The sequence below is a fragment of the Rattus rattus genome, chromosome 1 (genome assembly GCF_011064425.1).
Source record: "Rattus rattus isolate New Zealand chromosome 1, Rrattus_CSIRO_v1, whole genome shotgun sequence".
In the NCBI taxonomy this organism is placed as follows: Eukaryota; Metazoa; Chordata; class Mammalia; order Rodentia; family Muridae; genus Rattus; species Rattus rattus.
In genome coordinates, this window is record NC_046154.1 from 251,449,413 (window position 1) to 251,472,738 (window position 23,326).

General features: G+C 50.2%; 1 protein-coding gene across 1 annotated transcript; it reads right to left on the reverse strand.

Moving 5' to 3' along the window:
• Nucleotides 1-1,764: 1,764 nt before the first annotated feature.
• Nucleotides 1,765-22,401, reverse strand: Rangap1 (Ran GTPase activating protein 1). Its single transcript, XM_032918319.1, has 15 exons — nucleotides 22,255-22,401; nucleotides 20,023-20,150; nucleotides 18,514-18,573; nucleotides 16,912-17,091; nucleotides 14,808-14,942; nucleotides 11,242-11,400; nucleotides 10,452-10,565; nucleotides 10,080-10,179; nucleotides 9,915-9,999; nucleotides 8,951-9,134; nucleotides 8,038-8,157; nucleotides 5,008-5,110; nucleotides 4,118-4,206; nucleotides 3,908-4,029; nucleotides 1,765-3,724 (listed from the first exon to the last, which is right to left on the reverse strand). The coding sequence occupies exons 1-15, from the start codon at nucleotides 22,364-22,366 to the stop codon at nucleotides 3,655-3,657; spliced, it is 1,761 nt and encodes a 586-aa protein (XP_032774210.1). The 5' UTR covers nucleotides 22,367-22,401; the 3' UTR covers nucleotides 1,765-3,654.
• Nucleotides 22,402-23,326: the final 925 nt, after the last annotated feature.

The window sequence follows — 23,326 nt, forward strand, 5'->3', positions numbered from 1 at the left end:
TATTAACATGCAGACTATTACCCTGCAAATAAGAAGGTGTGCCTGTGTGCTATGTATCCATGAACGCTGATTCCCTCAGAGGCCAGATATTAGATCTTCCAGAACTACCATGTGTGGGTGCTGGGAACTGAGCTCAGGGCCTGTGCAAGAGCAACAACGCACACTCTTAACCACTGAGCCGTCTTTCAGCTCATTTTGGTTTTGAGGTAGCCCTGGCTGGCTGGGAGATCAACCGCGAAAGCCAGGCTGGCCTTGAACCTAAGTGATCTTCTGCCTTCTATGTGTGCTTTTGAGACAAAATGTCACCATGTAGCTTGGCCCCATTTTTTCTTCAGATTTGTGGTTTTTTTTATTAAGTATGTTTTACTTGCATGTGTATCTGTGCAACGTGTGTGCCTGGTCCCTGCAAAGGTCAAAGGGATCCAGACCCCCTAGGACTAGAGTTGTGAACTGCTATGTGGTGCCCAGAAATGGACCAAATCTTTTGCAAGAACAGCAGATGCTTCTAATCACTGAGTCAACTCCAGCCCTGGCTTTGACTTCCCAGTGTTTCTGCCTCAGCTTCCTAGGTTTTGAACTGTCCTGCATCTCAGTGAAAAACCTTATCATACTGTATGATCTTTTCAGCTTTTATTTTTGTTTGAGTTTTCTGAGATAGGGCCTCATGTAGCCCAGGCTTGCCTTGAACTCAATATGCAACTGAAAGAACATTTTAGATTCTGATCCTTCTGCCTCCACTGAGGGCTAAAAAACTATATGCCATACGGCAATGTCAGTTTATGCCCAAACTTCATGAATGTTAGGCAGAAACTCTGAATGACATCTCTGTTCCCTTTTGGGCTTGTTTTTTCCCCAGACAGGGTTTTCCTATGTAGGCCTGTCCTGGAACTTGCTCTTTAGATCAGGCTGGCCCAAACCACCTGCCTTGGCTTCACCGTTGCCTGGCTCATCTAATTAAAACGTTTGGCTCATCTAATTAAAACGTTTATTGGGTATGTGTATAAAATAAGAGTGTGCACAACTACAGTTTATTTGTGGAGATTAGAACACAACTTGCAGAGTTTCTCTCCTACGACATGGGCCTCGGGGACTGAATTCTGGTTGTTGGGCTTAGAGCTAAGTGTCTTTACCTACACAGCCATCTCTCCAGCCCTTAATCTTTTTTTTTTTTTTTTTTTTTTGGTTCTTTTTTTCGGAGCTGGGGGCCCAACCCAGGGCCTTGCGCTTCCTAGGTAAGCGCCCTACCACTGAGCTAAATCCCCAGCCCCTCCAGCCCTTAATCTTATGTGTATACATGGTTACTGTATTTTTCACACTTCATGGGTGGGTGCAAAGGCATCACAGCATAGGTAGAGGCCGGAAGACAACTTGGGGGATTTGGTTCTCTATTGTGAGTCCTCAAAATTAAATTCAAGCTTAGGCAAACACCTTTATCCGCAGAGCCTTCTTGCTAATTTTCTAAGATGTGTTTTAGACCTGGAGATACGGCGAGATGGAGGAGCACAGGACCTGGTTCACTTCCCAGAACCCACATGGAGTTCAGACGCCTGCAACCTCAAATTCTAGGACCTGATATCCTCATACACACATGCATACATGCAGGGAAAACCACCAATCCACATAAAAAATAAATTTTAGAAATTAAAAAAAATTATTGTATGAGCATTTCACCAGCGTGTGTATTACCCCAGAGGGCAGGAGATTGAACTCAGTATGGTACCGTGTACTGCTGCTTAACAACACAAATGGCCGACTGCAGGTCAGTAAAGAACGTTAATGTTTATTGTAGGAGGGTGGTGGTGCATGCCTTTAATCCCAGCACTTGAAAGGCAGGGGCAGATGAATGTCTGAATTAGAGGGCAGCCTGGTCTACAGAGTGCCAGTACAGCCAAGGTTATACAGAAAAACCTGTCTTGAGAAACAAAACTAGCTTTATGGCTGGAGAGATGGCTCAGTGGTTAAGAGCACTGACTGCTCTTCCAGAGGTCCTGAGTTCAATTCCCAGCACCCACACGGTGGCTCACAACTCCAACACCCTCATACAAGCATACATGTAGCCAAGACACCAATGCCCACAAAAAGGTTTATTCTCGTGGTTCAGTTCCCAGCACCCACATGGCTACTCACAATATCCTGCAGCTCCAGTTTCAGGGGCTTCAACTGTCTGGAGCGCAAGTTACGGACAGTAAATATAAGCCACATATGGGTTTTGGGAACCCAACTGGACATTTCAGAGCAGCCAGTGTGCTCAGCCACCAAGCCATCTCTCTATCAGCGAAAGCAAAGCAGAACTGAGCACGTGCGGCAGAACTGGGCACTACCAGCCTGCTGGGAGGGAGGGGAGGCTCTGGCCTGAGGCAAAGGATGGGGAGATAACATGGAGGAATGAGCCTCGTGTCACCTACTGGACTGGAAGGTAAGCAGACCTCTGCCACATGCCATCCTGCTGGCTTCACATCTGAACCTCAGGACTTTTTAGAATCCTCAGTACCTGAAGGTTTCCCTCCTCACCAACAACTGTTCACACAGTGGGACACTATTGCAAAGTCTCCAGGCTAGACCAAGAGTTCCTCCAGCTCAGGTCTGTAGACTGAACCAACCAAGCACTGCTCACAGGGAATCGCCTGCCCCATCATCCAGAACAGAGGGTGCAGTGAGGCCCAGGGGGAGACAGGCTGCCCCTCTGACTGAGACGGAACCCCGCACTAAGGCCCCCCTAGGCCACACTTTGGCATGTATGCAAAGGGCGCGTGTACATGGCTCTTGAAGATGTGAACTTGTGTCCTCATGCTCATTGTCCTAACCTCGAACCCCCGTGTGCGTCCTGAGCTGTCCCCACTTTTGAGGAAAGAAGCTTCTGGGCTCTGCAACTACCACAGGTGACTTTTATTTGTGACGCTCCCAGGCGCAGCCCAGACACAGACACAACAGGAAGCAGGAGGTGGCCAAGCAGCCACTTTGGAAGTCACAGGGCATCTCCCACCCAGCTCAATCCCTGCTACACACTCTGTCTTAGAAAACACTCAAAGAGTAGGCCCAGCATGTGGTTCAGGCATGAGGGGACCTGCCCTTCCCTCCCCAGGATGAAGAACAGGGCTGGGCCAGCCAAGGTGCTTCTTCCACTGGGTCCAAGAGCCAGGGTACCCCAGGCTATCCCACTCCTGGGCTCTTTGGGGTTGGCCCCCGGCTGCTCCTCCAAGCCACACAGTTAAGGCCAGAGTTTCACTTTCTAATGCAGCCATCTCTGACAGTCTCTGTTCCCTAGGCACGGTGGACACAGCAAGACACAGCACACAGACTAATTCCCCAGGCTTTGGTGGGACAGGAAGGCAGGACAGCCAACAGGGCCTATGGCTAAGTTGGCCTAAGTTTAATAACTAAGCAGCTTTCAGCCCTTCCCCTGGGCATCAATGCCCTACAGTGGACCAGGGTGAGTCCAGCAGGGAGATGAAGCTCTGCAGTCCAGACAGGAAGGACATACCCACACACACCAAACCAACACAGTATCAAAGGACCAACACGACACACGGGACAAAGACACTCCCCTGCCTCTGGTCAAAATCCTATCCAATGGAGATGCTGGCTGAGCTCAGTCCATCCAAGTCCCCCAGTCACTGGGGCAGGGTGAGGGACAAGAAGCAGCTGGCGTTAGATCTAGATGCTGTACAGCGTCTGCAGCAGACTGTGGCGGGCAAAGGAGCAGGATTCCAGTGCACCATTGGGCCTGTGGAGAAGACAGCTCAGTGAGTGGTGTGGATATCTTGGGACCTGGGAGTTCCAGGTCAAGAGTCAGAAAGGTCTGCTTCTGGGTGGGGCGGCCTCTGCGTGGGAGCAGGGCTGGGACTCTTGAGACTGACCCCACCCACGAGCCTTAGCTCAGGCAGAGACAGGATCACTCACTACTCACTTTGTCACAAACGCCAGCAGCAGCGGTGCAAGGGTCTTGGGGAAATAGTCCTGCTGTACCACGTGGTTCAACACCATCAGGGGGCCATGCAGGCTAGGAATGGCCTTGATCTTGTCTTCACTCTGCAAATAAAGGTGGGCAAGCTCCAAGGTCACCTGAGAGCCCTGCTTCCTACCTCAGTGACCCACAGGAAGTGACGGGAAGCCTCACCTTGAGCAGACCCATGTGGATGAGCAGCCTGGTAAGGAAGGTGTTGGAATTGAAAGAGGAGGAGCTGAAGGCCTTGTTCATGAGGGCATCTATGGGGCAGAAACGGAATGTGGTAGTAAGCAGGCAGGAGAGGTTTAGACATAAGGGTATCTGGAGCCCAACTCTGACCCTGTCAAGACCGGGAAACTGAAGGGGTTGCAGTGGGGTCAGAGTACTGGAACCAAGGGAAGGCTCAGTTTTCCATCTAAAACAGGTGTGGAGACAGTACCATTTGTACATGGAGCTAAAGTGGTGGGAAAGACGAGGGGTAGGGGATGTGGGGGTGTGGTTAGATATTGAGAAAAAAATGTAAGTCTCCGGTATCTGTAAATGTTCACAGTTCCTGGGGAAAAGCCAGGAACTTCCTTTCCAGCCACCCTCCCAAGTGAACAGCCCTGAGCACAGAGCACAGGGCCTAGGAAGAGGCGTGTGTCTCTTCTCCTTTTCTCTTGCCATGCCTTCTGCCTTCCTTCCCTGGGCCTTCCTCTCTTCTCTGCCTGGCCAAACCTGTCATACCCAGAGGCTCTAACAGATATGACAGGTAGAAGGTGACAGGTAGAGTTGGACTGGAGACAGACAGGAGATGTCAAAAAGATCTCAGGAGAGGGTGAGAGCGGCGTCTTCTGCTCTGTGACCACATGTGCAGCAGCGTTTCCCACAGGCACAAAGGCCTCCCTGACAGGAGCTCACGGCCTTACCAAGTTGACTATCTGGCTCTTTCTGATAGGCAGTGTCCTGCCCTGACCCTACCTGGCCTCAGTTCTAACTGTATACAACTGTATGCTTTGGGAAACTTCCCAGTGCAGAGTTCAGGAGGGCATCTAGGTCTACCAGCCCTGCCCCCCCCTTACCGATGGCATCCAGCACTGCTGTCTTTACTGAGGCTTCGTCCCTGAACACAGATGCCACCTTCAGGAAGGCTGAAACAACCTTCTCAGGGTCGGAGGTATCAGTCTGAGGACAAGACATAATGGCTGGTTAGACACTGGAGCCTCAAGGTTCTGATTTCGTACAAAACAGCTGCAGAAGGTCCTGGCAGTACTGGGGGAGGGGCATGGTGGGCAGCAAGGATAGGTAGCTACTTTCCCAGATTATTCCCTAGAATCTGGTGAAAACCTAGCCACAACAGGTACAGCAAGTGAGTTAAATACCATTATCTCCAGGTGCTGGGGTAATATATTTTTACACCGTGCGAAGGTGTGTTTCTGTCCTTCCTCACCTGCCTAAGGCGTTCTCTGATGTAGCTGAGGCAGGAAAGGTGAGCCCTCTGGGCAGAGGAATGAACTCTGGGAAAGAACTAGGCTTGGAGAGGACTAATATAGTTAAGGTTAACTAAGTTACACGACCTAGTTAGAAAATAGCATAAGCTAAGGCCTGAGCTATCATAAACAATGATAAATCTCTGTATTTATTGGGAATTGGCAGGTTAAATAGTCTGACAGTATTTGACATCCAACATGACAGCTAGAAATCTAATAAACATGGGCAGATTCAGGTATTAGGCCAAGAGAGGAACCAAAGACATTTAGGAAGTGGGTTTCTTAGCAACTGAGCAAGCCAGCACAGTGCACGTCTCAGGCTCTGGTGAAGCCAGCAGGTATGGAGCCCACACTGAAGCCCCCCAGGAGCACACCCCAGCCTGAGGTGGCCTGCTAAAACACAGGCCCAGCAGCTTCCTGGGAGGGGGGTGGGATGCAGGCCCAAGGAGGCTGCAGCTGCACAGGGCAAAAGGAGTGTCTTCCTGTAACTGCAGTGTGACTGAGAAGCCCCAAACTTCTGAACTGGTAATAAGTTTATAAACAAAAAAGAAAAAAAACAACTGGGTATAAGAAACCACAGAGAGAAAGAATTCTAAAATAAAGTCTCTGAAGGAGATTAAAAATATTTCCTTTGTTAAAAAAAAATAGACTGTAGTGTCAAAAGGGTACTTGAACCCCATATAATTTTGTTTCGATTATCAGCACACAATATTTCCAGTAATGACTGCAATTATATCCTCTTTAAGAAAGATCAGATTAAAGCAGATAAAGAAGAAAGATGAGGGGCTGGAGAGATAGCTCAGTAGTAAAGACCATTGTCTGCTCTTCCAGAGGTTCCGAGTTCAATTCCCAGCAACCACATAGTGGCTCACAGCCATCGGTGATGAGATCTGATGTACATGGAGACAGAGCACATAAAAAAAGGGGCTAAAGGAATTCATGGTAAGTTACAAACAAAACCAAATTAGACTCCTTTACTGCAGAATACATCTTCAGAGGCATCCACCCTACAGTCTACACACCTCTGAAGGGAAGCAGAAAGGCACCCTCGGTGATGCTTCATACTGAATGAATAATACAGACTTTGGGGGTTGGGGATTTAGCTCAGTGGTAGAGCGCTTGCCTAGCAAGCACAAGGCCCTGGGTTCGGTTCCCAGCTCCCAAAAAAAAAAAAAAAAAAAATACACTTTGTTTGATGACACATTTGAGCAATGTCATACAATAACCTATCTTTCATTTTGTAAATTAAAGCATGTACAAATGAAATACATTATACAACTGATACCTATTCAAATTCAAAGGGCTTCTGCCTTGAGTTCTGAGAAGGCTGATTCCGTAATTACCATTTATTAGAAATGATGGGGGTTGGGGATTTAGCTCAGTGGGGTTGGGGATTTAGCTCAGTGGTAGAGCGCTTGCCTAGGAAGCGCAAGGCCCTGGGTTGGGTCCCCAGCTCCAAAAAAAAAAAAAAAAAAAAAAACCAAAAAAAAAAAAAAAAAAAAAAATGATGGCTCTATGAGCAGTGCCTTTTTCGGAGTGAAGCGGATATTGCTTTTCGTGACAAGGAGACAGGTCAGCAGTTCTCCCAATACTAATTCACAGACGGGCACTGAAGAACTACACATGGCTGGCTTCAATGTGACAAAGCTAGCCACCAGGCAACAAGCTGCCCTTGCCCCGACTGCTGGGGACAAACAGGACACTGGGAAGCTGAGTGAGTCAGGTAGGACAGTCCTTTGCATTTCCTGCTTCACAGAAAGATCTGTCAGATATTTTGGGCCTGCAGGCCGAAGACGGATGCCCAGTGTTGCAGAGCAACCTTGGGTGACTGACCAGGCAGCAAGTAAGGACCAGCGCTGACCGAGCTGGTCAGGTTCTACCAGCTCGACCCAGCTGAGCTACACGAAGTCTGTGTCTTTGCTGGCAGTGGGTGGGTGGGCCAAGGCAGTCTAATGATACCCAGGGAGCGGTCATCATCTTACTCTAACACTGCAAATCAGCCTGAGGGAATGGCAGCCATCTTAAAATCTAACGTACACACCAAGCGTAAAGACCTGAGGTTGATACTTGGTAGAAGAGAACCAACTTCAAGTTTTCTTTGACCTCCACATTCAAAATAAAAGGAAGTTTAAAAAAAAAAAAAAGTATGTCCAGCTGGCTGGAAATCTTTCCGTAGGCTGCATTGGCCTCAAACTCCCGGAAGGTCACCTGCCTCTGCCTCCCGAGGTGTGTGCGGCTGTGCCTAGCGAAACGTAATGCTTCATTATTTGTTATAACTAAGGATGTAATGTGAGCTCCATTTCAGGTTGCCAGGGTAACAGAAAGCACGCTTCAGGACAATGTTAAGGACTGCTCCTCCCCAAGTGAGTGACATCATGTGAGGTTGGTTAGCACTTGAGCTGCACAGATAACCCAGAAGGGGTTTGCTCTGGAAGCAGCGAGGCAGGCGGAAGCTCAGAGGCCCAGCCCATGAACGCCCACTGTGGACATGCATAAGTGACTCCCGCAAAAACTCAAATTCCTCAACTTGAGTTTCGCTAGGACACAGCAGGGACCCTCATGACACTACAGCTCACTGACCAAGCTAAGTTTTAAAGGGGTGGAGGCTGGGCGTGCTCTTACCTGCTGGACTATCAGCACCGAGACCTTGGGACCCAGCCGCAGCAGCTTCTCTGGGGAGGGGAATGACAGGAAGGTGGACAGGTCTGTGGGAGGCGGGGAGGACAGCACGGGAGCTGGCTCCTGAGAAATAGGTGACACAGGGGCTCTGTAGATTCCAAACCCCAGATTCTTCGACTTGGCTGTGCCCGTTCCCGCACCAATAGCATCCTTATCCCAGCCAGCTGTGGAGTCTAGGCCCTGAACTCACCCCCCTCAGTCACAGGTCCCCAAGTGTATGGGTGCAATGGCTGCTGACCCCGGGGGTTCTGAAGCTTTGGGGAAGAGGCAAGGTAAGTTTAGCGTTTGCACTCAGAGTGGAGCTTTGCCATGGGTCAGCGCTTGCTGCCAGCAAGTACAGGGAAACCTAACCCCGAGAGGCACTTGGTCAGTCAGCGTCTCCCACAGCACAGGAGAGCAGCCCTGCTCTAGGAGTGTGTGGGCTCTAGCTGTAGTTTGGAACCTACGAGACAGACACATGGGGTCACATGCCAGTGGGGTCAGGCAACGACCCCAAGTCAATGTAAACCCCAGCTACAGCTCTTGACCGCCCCAGGAGTCACTGGGATAACCCATAGCAGGGAGGAGAAAGATTAACTATGTAGCCCAGGGTAGCCCCAAAACTTTTTGGTAATCCTTCTGCATCATTCTTCTAAGGCTGGGGTGACAGGCATGAGTCATGTTCAGCTCTGTGTAATTTACAATTTATTTCTACACAGAATAAAACACAAGCATACAGGTGCACTTATATTCTGGTAAAATACTCAAAAAGGTCCTGGAATGACTTTCTGAGAACCACCTGGCCTTTGTATTTACTGGGCTGGAGCAGGTGCTAGCCATACCCCAGGACTCTGTTCCCAGCAAATAACAAACTCACCCCACTGTTAGGGTCCAGGATCTTCCTCGAGGGTGTAGCTGGCTCCTCTCCTGACCCTCGCTGTTGTGGCTCTTCCTCCTCCTCCTCCTCATCCTCCTCTTCTTCCTCCTCATCCTCTTCATCTTCATCATCCTCGTCCTCTTCTCCTTCATCATCCTCATCTTCATCCTCTCCCTCATCATCACTGCAGAGAGAAGCTAGCTAAGGCCTAGCAGCCCAGGTTGACTCAGAGGCCTAACTCTGAGGCTACGGACTCTGGCTAGGCCAAGCAGCACTGCTCCCAGGATGGCAAGCAGGGTCCCCAGTCTTCCGTCCACTAAGGTCGGTACCTATGCTATAGACACAGAAGAATCAAATGGTCACTGTCCCAAAGAGCCAAGTCCCACAGGGGAGCAGGTAGAGGAGCTTGCTGGGCTCGGTGTCTCTTGTGACCACAGAAGGCTGAGTGTGGAAGTGCGATGGCCTTCTAGCTCCCCTGAAGCTCTCCCTGCCTTACAGTGGAGTCCCCAGGCCCAGCCTCCCTAGGGATGACAGAGGCAGGCAGATGACACTGCCTGCCTCAACCTCTTCCATTCCTTCCTATGGGCCGGCCACTGGGAACCAAGTCCATCCCCTTCAGATGCCTGCGCCTCCCATAGGTTCCTCCACTTGCTGCTTCTGCCAAAGACCTGTGGGGAGTGATGGAAGGCAGAGGCAGGGGGATCTCTACAAATTCCAGGCCAGCTAGGGTCATATACTAAAATCCTGCCTCAAACAAAACAAACCAAGGGAGCCAGCAGCCCTTCAGGGCCTCCCCACACGCAGGTCTGTAAGCTGGTCCTTTGCTGAGCACACAAAAGTCCCTTTCTCCAACACCTAGCGTAAGGTGCCGGCTACTAGGCTGGCAGGGAGCAGGAGACAAACCCAAGAGTAAGTGAAGAGGCCTGACCCTTGGCTCAGGAGCCACTTTCCCATAATTCCCTACCTGAGTGATGCCAGCACCTTGGCCATATTGAAGCTGTCCAGCACCTCCTGAAGCTGCTCACAGCCCTCTTCTCCTAGGGCATTGCCTGGTCCAGGAAGGAAAGGAGGGTCAGGGAGGGCAGTGCTGGGGCCAGCTGCCCAGAGCTGAGGCTGACCCCCAGCCTACCATTGAGGTCCAGCTTCTCCAGCTCAGCCTTGTCAGCCACAGCCTCGGCAACAACCAGAGCAGCATCTCTCTTGATTTCACAGAATGACAGGTTCAGCTCCTAAAGGGAAGAGGAACAGTAGAGAGGCATGTCAAACCTGGGCCAGGAGACAAGCCTTATTCCCCTTATTCCCCTCAGCTTCCCCTTGAGCAGTAAAAGCAGGATTGGTCTTCTGTCTTTGGCATTAGGGTGGAAGAAAAACCACACCATGAACCCAGCGCAAAGTACTAGACATGTTTATCAAGTGAGAAGACTGAGCTGGCCCACCCTCCTGCACACCAGACCCCTTAGGAACTCATCCCTGCGCTCCCCCAGCAGGGAAAAGCTAGCACCTTCAGCTTGGGCAGGCCCCCACGGACAGCATCTGCGATGGCGACCGCCCCCTTGGAGCGCACCAGGCAGTCTCCAAAATTGATCACCTCCACTTGTCGAAGTGTCTTCAGGGTCTGAAAGGAGGAAGCAAGGGTCTGGGTGACGCTGTCATTCTTACCCATTGGCCAGGCCTCAGCCTCTCCTCACTGCACACCGGCCTCTGAAGCCCTGGCTAAACCCCAACCCCACTGCTCCCCATTTTACAGAGTTCTCCCCAAAGCATGAATAAAATCTAATTGCATCCCAACACATCAGGGCTTCAAACCCGCCGTGGCTTCCTACTGTTTACAGACCACTTCAGCTGGGTAATTCTACAAGGTCTCAAATTCCTTTTCCCTTCATCATCCCAATATCCCCGAACCTGAGTCACTTCAGTAAGGACCAACTTAGGAAGGCTCCCTGTTAGTCTGTAGACTTCTTACACTGATCATGGTGCCTGAACCATCCATCCCCACCAGGCAGAATCAACCAGTCCTTAATCCCTCATCAAAACAAGCAAGCTCAAGTCTAAGATCCAATCCCCCCTTCTACCTGGTGCTAACACCTGCATTTGTGACATTTATAACTTTTCATGAGCCCTTCCCACCCAGAGGCCACTCACTAGGCTGCAAGGACCTTGTAACACCCAACCCTAATCTGTGCAAACGAGAAGGGGTGTGGGTATTCATCATGGAAGGATGGAAAGGTAGGGGAAAGCCATGCTTGCCCACGAGCCTCCAGAGGCCCGTGTGGCCTGACACCCCGCCTCACCTCAGCCATGGCCACCCCACCCTTCTCAGTGAAGGTGTTGTCGTTTAGATTGATGATTCGCAGCAGGGGGTTAATGGCAAACGCCTGGGCCAGGGCTGTGACACCAGGGTGGTTAATTCCATTCTGTGGCATATGGACCTCTTCCAGAGTCCCGATGATCTGTGGGGCAAAACAGAGTTTAGAGTGTGGCCTGGTGCTCAGAGGGAGAGGTTAAACTTCCAGGCAAGCTTTTGGACACGGCTACATCAGATCCAGGGAGAAGATAAGGGGTCAGAGATGCTAAAGATTGGCCAGGTTCACAACCAGAATAGAGGTTTCTTGTTGGTCTCCTTGATGTAGTGGTGGTGAAGGTTTTGGCTGGCAGTCAGGGCTTTTTCCCGGATGTCAGGGCCACTGTCTTTCTGGACCTCCTATCCAGCTACAGCCTCACTTTCAGGCCGTGTCTTTCTGGCCCCTCATCCTCTCTGCTTGAGCACCACTATTTCCCCATTTGGTGACATTTCTATTTGTCTCACAGACTCCAAGCTAGAGCCTTGAGTGTGCTCATGCTGGGCTACACTCCCACTGGCATTTTCTTTAAAACAAACAAAAAAAACCCATTTTGGTGAATTGTCTCTATGCCTGTGAGTTCAGGTGCCAAGAGACCAGAAGAGCATCCCTTGGTACTGGACTTACTGGCAGCATCAGTTGTCTGACAGAGGTTCTGGGAGCCAAACTCAGGTCCTTAGCCTCTGCTAATCCACCTCTCCACCCCTGGCATCTTCTTGACCCGCAGCTCTCCCTTAGAACTCCAGCTCCTGAAGAACCCTGGGTTTGTTTCTGTGGCTGTGATAAAATGCTTTGACCAAAAGCAACTTAGGAAAGGGGGCCAGGCATGGTGACACGCCTTTAACCCTAGCTCTTGGGAGGCAAATCTCTGTGTTTGAGGCCAGCCCTACATAAGGAGACACTGTCTCAAAAAACAAGGCCGCAGAGCCTGGCACTTAGGAAACAGAGGCAGAGGCAAGCAGGTCTCTGAAAGTTTGAGGCCAGCCAGGTCTACAGAGCAAGTGCCAGGATAGTGAGGTCTACAGAGCAAGCCTGGCTGGGGACGTGGGGAGGAGAAAGAGAGGCTGGAGAAATGGCTCAGGTTAAGAACACTGCTGTTCTTCCAGCACCCACATGGCGGCTCACAACTACCTGAAACTCGGTTCTGGGAGAGGTGCCATCCGCTGGCCCCCACAGGCATGAGACACGGTATACACAGCCATGTAGGCAAAAACCAACACACGGAAGCAAGTGCTTTTTAAAAGAAAGGTTTCTGTGATGTTTTCTTTCTCTGTGCTGTCCTAGAATTCCCTTTGTCAACCAGGCTGGCCTCAAATCCAGAGTTCTGCCTGCCTCTTCCTTCCAAATGCTGGGATTAAAGGTGAGTTATTTTGGTGAAGGTTCAGAGCCACAGCCCCTTTCTGAGTTCTCCAATACGAGCTCCATCAGCTGCCAACGCCATTCTTCCTCAGAGCTATAGAAGCACCAAGGCCAATGGAAAACCACCGGGGAAACAACCTGGCTCAGCGTGCACACAGCATGTCTGCCCCCAGACCAGCAAGCAACAGGAACGGGAGAGATTCAAGTGTGGGGAAAGGAGGTTTTTATTCCATTTGTTTACAACTCCAAGTCAAAACCAGTATTTCAGGGAAGTCAAAGGCAACGGCCAAAGAAACCGCCAGCTGCATCACCTCCCCAGTCAGGTGAATGAAAACCCTTGCTTGCTTGTTTTTCCCTCAGCTACTTTTCTTCACGATTCAAGGAACAGCCCATAAATGGTACTGCCCACATTCGGGTGGTGGTGGTGGTGGTGTCTTTCCACTTCAAGTAACAATAAAGATGCCCTCCACCCCCAACATACACACACAGACACTCTCAGACAAGTCCACAGGCCACCCTGATCTAGACTAACTCTTCACTAAGACTCTTCTCTGAGGCTGGAGAAGACTAACCCAGGCCTCACTGTGCACCAGTGGCAAACACACATGCAGGTGAAACACAGACCCTCATCTCAGGGACTGGAGAGATGGCTCAGTGGCTAAGAGCACACACTGCTTTTGTAGAAGCCCTGACTTCAGTTCCTAACCTCCATGTTGGGAGCTCCCAACTGCCTTGAACTACAGCACCAGAGGGACAAAGCCTCTGGCCTCTGTAGGCACCTGCACTCATGTGCACTCCAACCCCAAACCCTCTTCCCATGTAGTTCTTCTAGGCTGTATCAACCTGACAAAAACTAGCTTGCACACCAGGGAAGACTTTCTGGATCCTCCTAGATGCAGCCGTCTTTTCCCACATGAGGACTGTAGCTCGTTACCTCAGACTTTCAAGGAAAGGTCCCAGTTTAGACAGAGCACTCCACACAGAGTGTGCACTTACTAAAAGGTTTGAAGCCTGGGTTTAAGACCCAGCACACACAAAACCCAAAACACAGGTTCAGTCAGTCAAGCGCTTGCCTTGCAAATATGAGGACCCGAGTTCAACCTGTAGGATCTACATGAAGATGCCAGGGAATGGTGGCGAGCAGTGCTACCACCAGAGGCAGACAGGAGGATCCCAGGGGCCACTGCTCAGCCATTCTAGCCCACTTCCTAAGCTTCAGCCAAAATGAGGTGGACTGCATAGCTGAGGTTTATAGCACACCTGAGTTTGTTTTCTGACACTGACACACACACACACACACACACACACTCCCCAAAAGGTGTATGTGGGTTTGAAATTGTCCATGGCAAGGACCTTTAAACCCAAGTACAAATGATTCTGTTTGGCTACATTAGAAATAACAGCCTTTCATCTATCTTGATCACCACAGACTCAGGGTGGGACACTGTGGATGGAGCAAAACCCCAATTCTCGGCAGAGTAGAGGACTGAGGGCTGCAGGCCCCAGGAAGGGCCTATCTGAGGACAGCAAGTAGTTCCCCCGCCCCCCAGCCTAGAGAGCGGTGGGCAAGGACCATTCCTTCCCACCCAGGGTGGACAAGGAATCCTTATGGGGCAGCTCCTGAGCTGGGCCACTCTGAGGGACACCCCACTCTGAGGGACACACCAGGGCTGCTGCTGTGGCTGTTTGCTTAGTGCTGGATGTTGTTTGCTTGGAACAGAAGGGAATGAAGACCCAAGTTTCCACTCCTCACAGCTAGGGCACCACTAAGGTATATACTATCCTAGAACATGGGGATAGGAGAGAGAAGGGGACCAGGGGGCGAAGTTGGCAGAGGTGCTGCAGGCCAGGGAGATGATGCAGTGGGTGAAGACTCTTGCACTTGGGAAGCAGAGACAGGCTTTGAGTTCCAGGACAGTACGGGCCACACAGAGAAGCCCTGTCTTGAAAAACCAAAAGAAGCCAGGTATGGTGACAGACACCTTTAAATCCCAGCACTCGGGAGGATAAGAGGAGGCAAGGACATATCTAAGTTTGAATCCAGCTGGGTCTATAGCAGCCAGGACTAGAGACATACCCCACCCTCAACCCAACAAAACTAACAGCCTGCTACGACCCCCTTCTGTGGCTGGCACAGCAGAGTAAAAGAAATGACTCACCCCAAAGGCTTCTGCCAGTGCAGTGGCTCCGTCATTCTCCAGGCGATTTCTGCCAGCCACAAACACCTTCAGGGTCAGTGGCTTGCCTTGGGCACTGGACTTGCGGTGGCACTCAGTCAGAGCTGCTGCTAGAATCTGTAAGGAAGGCACAGCCGTGTGCATATCTTGGCAGGCCCTGACCCCCCCCACCGCCTCTCGGCTGTCCTCGGGAGTAGATAGGGGACACAGAGCTGTTAGGCGCTGCGGCGTTTCCGTACTGGTTGGGGTTAGCTGCAGCATCTATGGCAGGTGGAGGCAGACAGACCAGCTAACTGTGGTGTGGATTCCCAGTTATCCCAGAGTTCTGCTAGGATAAACCTGTCATGATCTCAACCTCCCAGACGAAGAAACTAGGCTGTGAGAGGCCAGACTCTTGCACTGAGATAGGGCCTCATGCACTTGAGGCTGGCCTGGAGCTCACACTGCTGGAACTCAGCCACCGGAGTGCCTCCAGCTTAGAAACTTCCTCATGGGCACTAAACCAGTAGACTCTGAACCAGAACAGTGTCTCTCCTACTCTCTCTCTCTGAGGGGGTTTCCGCCAGACCATGGTCTGTCTGTAGCATCTGACAGTACTTGTGCCTAAGTCTCCTTTATTTTACCTATGAATAGCCCCAAGTACAAAACGGATGACGTAAGCCATCCAAATATGCCAAACACAAGCTGCTTTCTGGTTAGGGATGTAGCTCGGCTGGTGCAGAGCTCTGGGGCCACGCAGCATCAGGAATCCCAGCACTCAGGAGGAAGGGGAAGTGGGAGTTGAGTTCAAGGCCATGCTCTAACGGTCTACTGCTTTAGTGCCCGTGAGGAAGCTTCTAAGCTGGTTGCTGTGGCACATGCTAGAGGTTGAGGCAGGAGGATCACCACCCTGGACAACATAGCAAGAGAGGAGGCTCTCGGGTGGCTGAGTTCCAGCAGTGTGAGTTCAAGGCCAGCCGCAAGTACATGAGGCCCTATCTCAGTCGGAGACAAGGCTGTGCTATAAAATACCTTGTCTCAAAACAAAACACAGCCAGGGACTAGTGACACAAGCCTTTAATCCCAGCTTGAGGGAGGCAGAGGCAGGCAGCTTTCTGTGAGTTCAAGGCTAGCCTGGTCTACATGGAGAAACCCTATCTTGAAAAACCAAAACCAAAACCAAAACCAAAATACAAACACATTAAAAAAAGCTTCCTTTAAGTGAAGGGTGTTAGACAGGGAAGAGGGCACCCAGGGAAGGACTTGAACCTGCCACTATTCTCCCTTCACAACACAGGACAACCTCTACAGAGGTGGTCACTGGCTCCTTAGCCTGGGACAATTCAAGGCCCATTCTAGGTTTTTCTGATCTGACTGGAGTCTGTGAGGTGGATTTAGCTCAGTGGTGGAGCCCTTGCAAAGCACGTACTGAGGCTCAAGGTTCAATCCTCACTGTCACAAGGGGTGGGAAAAGGGAATGGAACCTCTGGTAAAGGCTCAAACTCTCTACTCGTCCCAACCCCCAAACCTTTGTTTACTTGTACAGGAAAATGGAGGTGGGACCAGCAATGTACACAAAGCCATCTTCATAAATGTACCCCATCCCTCAGCTGTGTCCTAGCTGTTGTGGGTCTGATGGAACAAAGGGAGAGTAAATGAAGTAAATTCATTTACTCTGCAAAGGGAGGGAAAGAAGAAGGTGGCCTCCATCACTGCATGGCTGGTGGTCACAGGGTGAACTCGGGGCCCAGCCCTGTCCAGAAATAAGCCCTGTGACTGGCGCTGGGCCTGCTCTTCTGAGTAACAAGGTGTGGTCCAGGGATAGATATTCTAATCCTGAATTGTACACAGCAAGCAGGTCAGAGCAGGTTATGCAGCAGCACTGTCTCTGTGTTGCCAAGGCAACTCAAGAACTTGGAATGGTTGCCTAGCAACCTAACCTCCTGGACTCCTTTCCTCACTGGCTGCAGGCTGTTATCTGAGGCTTTGCTTTTCTCCTCTGAAGTGACAGACAACAGCCCCTGCCCCCAAAGATGGTCTTAAGAGCTACTAGAACACACAGCCCAGTGTGCATGCAGGAAGGGACTGCCCAGGGCTGCCAACCCACCTTGCCACCACCGATGCCCATGCCACAGTTGTTAAGCTTGAGTTCCTGCAGGGTGAAGCAGGCTGGGCTCTTGAGGAGGGCCTCGAAGCCTCGCACTCCATCAGGTCCAAATGCGTTGTCACTGAGGTCGAGCTCCACCAGCTGTGCTCCTGCAGTGATGAGCCCCTCCCCTAGTGAGATCTGGACATAGAGAGAACTCGCTCAGTCTCCCAGACATGGACCAGACGCCACTTCTTCTTCCAGCCCCAAGGCCTGTCCACAGGTCAGACCCAAGTCGGCCCAGACACTGTCTTTTACAGCAGACTTTCCTTACTGTTCCCTACACTGTAATGGGAGTGAGCGGGGCCTGGGGGTAGGAGAATCTGGGAAGGCTCTCTGTAGGAGGTGGCACTAAGTTCACAGAAGAGGAGAACCAGCCAGTCAACACAAAGATTCCAGAGAGCAACAGAAACCAGAGAAGAGATACAGAAAGATGGCAGCCCGCCTAAGCTGGGGGCCCCTCTGGATATGCAGGACGGCCTCATAAACACCTCAAGTCTCAGGACTGACCGAGCAGGACGCTGTTGAAAACACAGGAGTGGTACAGAAAACAACCCCAGTCACTCCAGGAAAAATGGCCCAAGGTGGCTCTGCCAGAAAAGGGATGGGGGAAGGGGCAGACATGAGTGGGCAAGTAGCCCCATGGTGGCAGGAATTCAAGAGGGAACACCTTGCCTTTGCCCATACAACCCACAGATTATCCTATTACTTAACAGAGACAATGGCTGCACTGTCTGTCATCTGAAGGTCTGGCCCCAGCTGTGCACTATGCCTACCTCTCTCTGGACCAGTATTGTCACACCCAAAGGCTCGCCCACTTCCTCTTACTTCCATGCCTAAGACCCATTCTCCTGACGGGGAATGTGGAGCTACAGCACATCTTCGATACTGGAACTAAACGATTATGAGAGGCCCCACGAAAGCCGCCCTGGCTAGTTTACTCAGCCTGTGTCTGAATCCTGCTTATCCTTCCAGGGTAACACTAATCCATCCCCCAGGAGGTAGTCCAACATAGTGGACCAGAATCCTCTGCCTGGCTCTTTAGGAGGATAGTGAGGTTTTCCTGAAACCCCACTGTGCCATATGAAGGCCTGAGAATGAGACGGGACAGTCACCACCACAGATTCCTTTGTCTTGAGACCCTGTGCTAGGCAGAGAGACCTGTAAGAGCCCACTGACAGCTGGTGCTATGAACCAGGTTAGTTCTCTCTTCTTTCCCTCTCTCTACAGCTCAAATGCTGGGAACTTGGCTCTAGACAATCTGGAACTGCAGCCACTTGAGCATCAGAGCAAACAACGTGACACAGTAACGAAGGTGGAGCAGTCACAAGATGCTGTATACAGACAGTCCCAGGGGCACCGGGACTTTGGGAAGGCCTGCTCTGAGCAGCATCTCCCCCCATCCAAGGCGTGGCCCAGTGCTCCACATCCTCACCGGCTCCCATCACCTGTCAGGACACAGGCAGGGGCTGGGCTAGCCTTGTTTTCACCTGTGAGGCTGAAATGACTCCCCAGGTGTGAGGGGGTGTCTGTCCCCGCAGGAAAGCACAACCTGGTCCTTACCAGAGCTGGTGGGATCTCGGACCGAAGCCTTCCAGTGAACATGTCACTCCAGTGGCATCGCTGTGCAGGAAGAAGGGAAGTGTTAGCTGGAAAACCCAGGAGCAGCCTCAAGTGAAGTCTCACCAGCAGTGCCTCCTTGAGAGCATCCCAAGAGAATCCAGATTTCCTAATTTCCGCTTTCTCAGCAGATAATTAGACCAATTTTGGCCACAGCTAGAGGGACCCAGAAACAAAGAGTATTCTCTCTGATCTGCCCACCCTTTGGTGGAAGGTGAAGATTGTGGGTGACAGAACAACAGAAGTAAACAGAGGCGTGACCACGGAGAAGCACCTCTTTCCAGCCCTGACATCCACCTGGGGCTGCGCCCTTCCTGCTTCCATGGTTTGCTTTTTGTTGTTTTCCATGTAAGAGTCTCCGGTAGCCCAAGCCAGCCCCAAGCTATGGAGGTGAAGTCAGCCTTGAACTCCTAATCCTTTCCCAACCTCCCAAATACTGGGATTTCAGATTTGTATGGCCATGCCCACCAACTAACTTGCTTTTTAACAAACGGAGAACAAGACTCAGACTTAGAGCCGTGAGGTGGAAATAGTGTCACACTGCAGTCCACACTATCCTGCTTTACTTTCTGGTGTGTTATGTCTGGTGACTTTCTTTTTAGAGAATGGTGCTCGCCTTTACTCACTTGAAAGGTGAGTGTAGGGGCTGGAGAGACGGCTCAGCATTTAGGAGCCCTGGCTGCTCTTCCAGAGGACCTTGGTTCAGTTCCAGCACACAACTACCTAAGGCTTCACTCCAGATCTTATGTCCTCTTCTGTCCTCTGCCAGGTGCCAGGTACGTGTGTCACACACACACACACATACATGCAAGCAAAATACCCATAAACATAAGTTCTTTCTTCTAAAATACATAAAAAGCTAGTTCAGTGTAAATGATCAGATTAAGTCACACAGGCAGGAGACACTTAGAACTAGGTTGCAAAAGCCGTATCCCCAGCTCTGGTCACTCCAGGTGGCTTTATAAGAATGGCCTATTAGAAGCATGTGCTAGCTAACTTTTAAAAATATTTATTTATTTATTAATTAATTATATGAGTGCACTGTAGCTGTCTTCAGACACACCAGAAGAGGGCATCAGATCCCATTACAGATGGCTGTGAGCCACCATGTGGTTGCCGGGATTTGAACTCAGGACCTCTGGAGGAGCAGTCAGTGCTCTGAGCCACCTCTCCAGTCCGCTAGCTAACCTTCATGCTCCTTGGGAGAACACTGTGAGCAGAAGACTCTCCGAGTTTGTCTTTCATGGGTGCCCCTTCCAATTAAGACCCCTGTACTCCTAATGCTTCGTTTCAGAAAAAAGGGTCAAACTTTGTGTTCAGTTTGTGTCAGGGGAGAAGACTATGTGGGGGGTCTGCCACCAGGACAGGCCTTTGGTGGTTCAAGATCTAAGTGGCAGTTGCGGCAAAGTGAGGGGATCTTATCTAGTGCAAGCCTCCTCTGCTGCCCCTCACCTTCAGCTCGGACTTCTTCTCTAAGGCCTTGGCGATGACTCTGGCCGCTTCCACACCCACTGTGTTGCCCTCCAGTCGTAGAGCTTCCAGGCCGTCAAACTCTTCAATCTCCTTAATCACATCTTTAGCTATGTGAAAAGAAGACACCTTAGGCTTAGGCAGCCTGAACCCAGCAGGACAACTCAGAAAGCATTTACTCATTTACTCCAGGGCTTTGAACCATGCACCTCTGCAGAGAGGAGACCAGGACAGGCTCACAGCATCTGAAGGAGCAGAACTGTACACACTATTATTCCTCTATGTTTGAACAAGCACAGGTCTACTCACTGGTGTTAGTCAACACTAGTGACACTTGAATCGGGGTTCTCCTTTCTGTTTCTGCGATTTTTTTTTTTTTTTTGGGTTCTTTTTTTGGAGCTGGGGACCGAACCCAGGGCCTTGCGCTTCCTAGGCAAGCGCTCTACCACTGAGCTAAATCCCCAACCCCTGTTTCTGCGATTTTTAAAGACAGGATGTAGCACAGTCAGCTTTGAAGTTTTCTATCTAGTCAAGAATGACCTTGAAATTCTAATTCTCTTGCTGTCATATGGCTCCGGGTCTCCTCTTCAGGGGTCCCACGGACAATGGCTAGGATCTCTTTGCCTTTTGCAAATCTTGCTCCAAAAGGTAGCCATCTCTAATGTCAGGAGACTGGATTTCCCAGATGGCTGTGCGAGGAAGCATAAGCCTTAAGCAAGAAGGGCACGGCAAGGCCTGGTGGCACAGGCCTTTAACCCAGTACACAGGAGGCAGCATTGAGAGGATGAGGTCAGTGACTTTGAGGCCACTCTGGTTTACACAGCGAGTTCCAGGGACAACCAGAATTACAAAGAGGCTCCATCTTACCAAATAAATAAGTAAAAACTAAAAATTAATTAAAGGTAGATAAAGTGACCCTCACTTCTTGGGTCCTTTGTTCAAATTTCTCAAAGATGCTCACATTCTGCCTCCCAAATACCTCATTTCCCCTCAAAGTTAGGAGTTGCTGAAAGGCTAGAGTAAGCTAGGCTCCTAGTGACCTAACATAATGCAGCGACACAGACAAATCAGCCATTGGAATGTCAATGCAAAACTCAGCCTTTGTCTACCGTCTGCAGTGCAGGGCATCACATCCAGGGTTTGTACAACATGAGGATTAAACGGAGCTGCACCCTGAGCTCAAAGCTTGAGTGTCTCACCCCTACCTCCAGCACTGGTGACTGCCCTGAGGGAGTTATATCATGACCTCAGTCACTTTTCAAATCTGAAAAATGGGAACAAAGCCTTGGAAAGGAAACAGTATGCATTTGTTTATTTACTGTTTGTAGAAGTTCACATAAATGTGGAGGTCAGAGAATCATTTGAGGGGTCAGTTCTCTCCTACCACATGTTCCAGCGATAGAACTTGGGTCATCAGGCTAACTAAAAACTGCCTTTGGCAAACCTGTATTTACTAAAATAAGCCCAATGTCTATTCAGAAGCATGGGAGCAGGGAACTCAGCTGGACCTCACTAATCTTGCAGTTGGTGAACTCTGCGACCTTGAATGAGTTAGCCTCACTTACTGAACAGAGCAGATGAAGTTGAGGGGTTTGGGTATCCAGAGAAATCTGTCAGTTTCCAAGTACTACGAAGTGGTCAGGAATGGACAGTCCCTACCACCCTAAGGTTCAAAAAGTTTCCTTTGGAGGGGAGTAATTTATGGGTACATGAGACAATCTGGCAAGTCCAAACCAGTTTCTCTGGTTGGGCCAGAACCCTAAGAGGCCTCACAAGGTCTAAAGGAAGCAAGGGATTCAGGGTTCTCCATGTTAGCTAAAGCCTTAGTCATGAATGGAAAGACAGGAACCTGATTCTATCTCTCAAGGGTGCCTGGATGCAAGGACTGAAACTTCCCATGAGGGCCCAAGACTGTCGTTTTACTGCAGCTCCCTCAGGGCCTCTGCTGCGAGGAAGACAGCTGCCCTGGGATGCAAAGAACCCAGTCCTGAAGCCAGGGGGCTGAGCTAGATGGACAGGTATAAGACTAGTCTGAGTGAAACCCTGTCAACACCCTCCCCACGCCCCACCCTCATCTCTCAAGTAATAATAACAGAAGCCTCACTTAGAATGGACCAATGGCACAAGACTGCCAGGACAAAACTGATCCAGATGAGGAAGCTCAGAGAGCCTGAGACCAGCAAGCATGCGCACACAGCCAGCCCAGGAACTTACCATCTTCTGCAGTATTTAGTTTGAGACCCTTGCCCTTAAAACTCAGCTGTCCTCCAGCTACCTGAGTTTTGGCCAGGGTCTCTGCCAATTTGGCAATGTCTTCAGAGGCCATGACTACAACAGCAGGCTCCCCTGGAGGTCTGTAATCTGAAGAAAACAAACTGCATTAAAAAAGATTCTTGGGGGGTTGGGGATTTAGCTCAGTGGTAGGGCGCTTGCCTAGCAAGCACAAGGCCCTGGGTTCGGTCCCCAGCTCTGAAAAAAAGAAAAAAGAAAAAAAAAAAAAAGATTCTTGGAAGAGAAGGAAGGGAGACTGGGAGATGGCTCATCAGTTATGAGTATTTGTTGTTCTTACAAAGAACCTACATTTGATTCCCATCACCCACAAACGCCTGTTAAGTTCAGCTCCAGACCAGACACTTCTGACCTCTCAGGGCACCTGCATTCACATGTGTACACACACACACACACACACACACACACACACACACACACACACACACACACACCATTGCTTACACATGCATCATACACACAATTACAGTGAATTAAAATTTTAAAATATATTTTCAACGGGCTAGGAAGAAGGCTCAATGGTTCAGAGGCTGCTCTTGGAGAGAACTAGAGTTTGATCCCAGCATCCTATGTTGACTAGGGTCTCTGTGGGTACTGCAGACAAATGGATCAGACATATTTGCAAGGCAACATACTCTACACATTTAAAAAAATTGTGGTTCAGCCTGGAGAGATGGCTCAGTGGTTAAGAGCACTGGCTGCTCTTCCACAGGACTTGGATTCAATTCCCAGCACCACATGGCAGCTCATAACTCTCTGTAACTCCAGTTCCAAGGTATCTGACTCCCTCATACATGCAGGCAAAACACTAATATACACAAAATTTTAAAAACTACTAAAAAATTGTTTTTATGCTTTTCATACCAGCACACCAGCACATGGGGGGGCCAGTCTAGTCTACGGAATAAAATCCTGTCTCAAATAAAACAAACAAAAAAACAAACAAAAAAATCTTTGTGGGCTGGAGAGATGGCTCAGTGGTTAAGAGCACTGACTG

Coding starts and splice junctions, on each gene's coding strand:
- Rangap1 (XM_032918319.1), bottom strand. CDS start 22,366: ATGGCCTCTGAAGACATTGCCAAATTGGCAGAGACCCTGGCCAAAACT. Junction 10,000..10,079: donor GGAGAAGCTGGACCTCAATG/GTAGGCTGGGGG, acceptor TTCCTGGACCAG/GCAATGCCCTAGGAGAAGAG. Junction 9,135..9,914: donor AAGGTGCTGGCATCACTCAG/GTAGGGAATTAT, acceptor TTCTCTCTGCAG/TGATGATGAGGGAGAGGATG.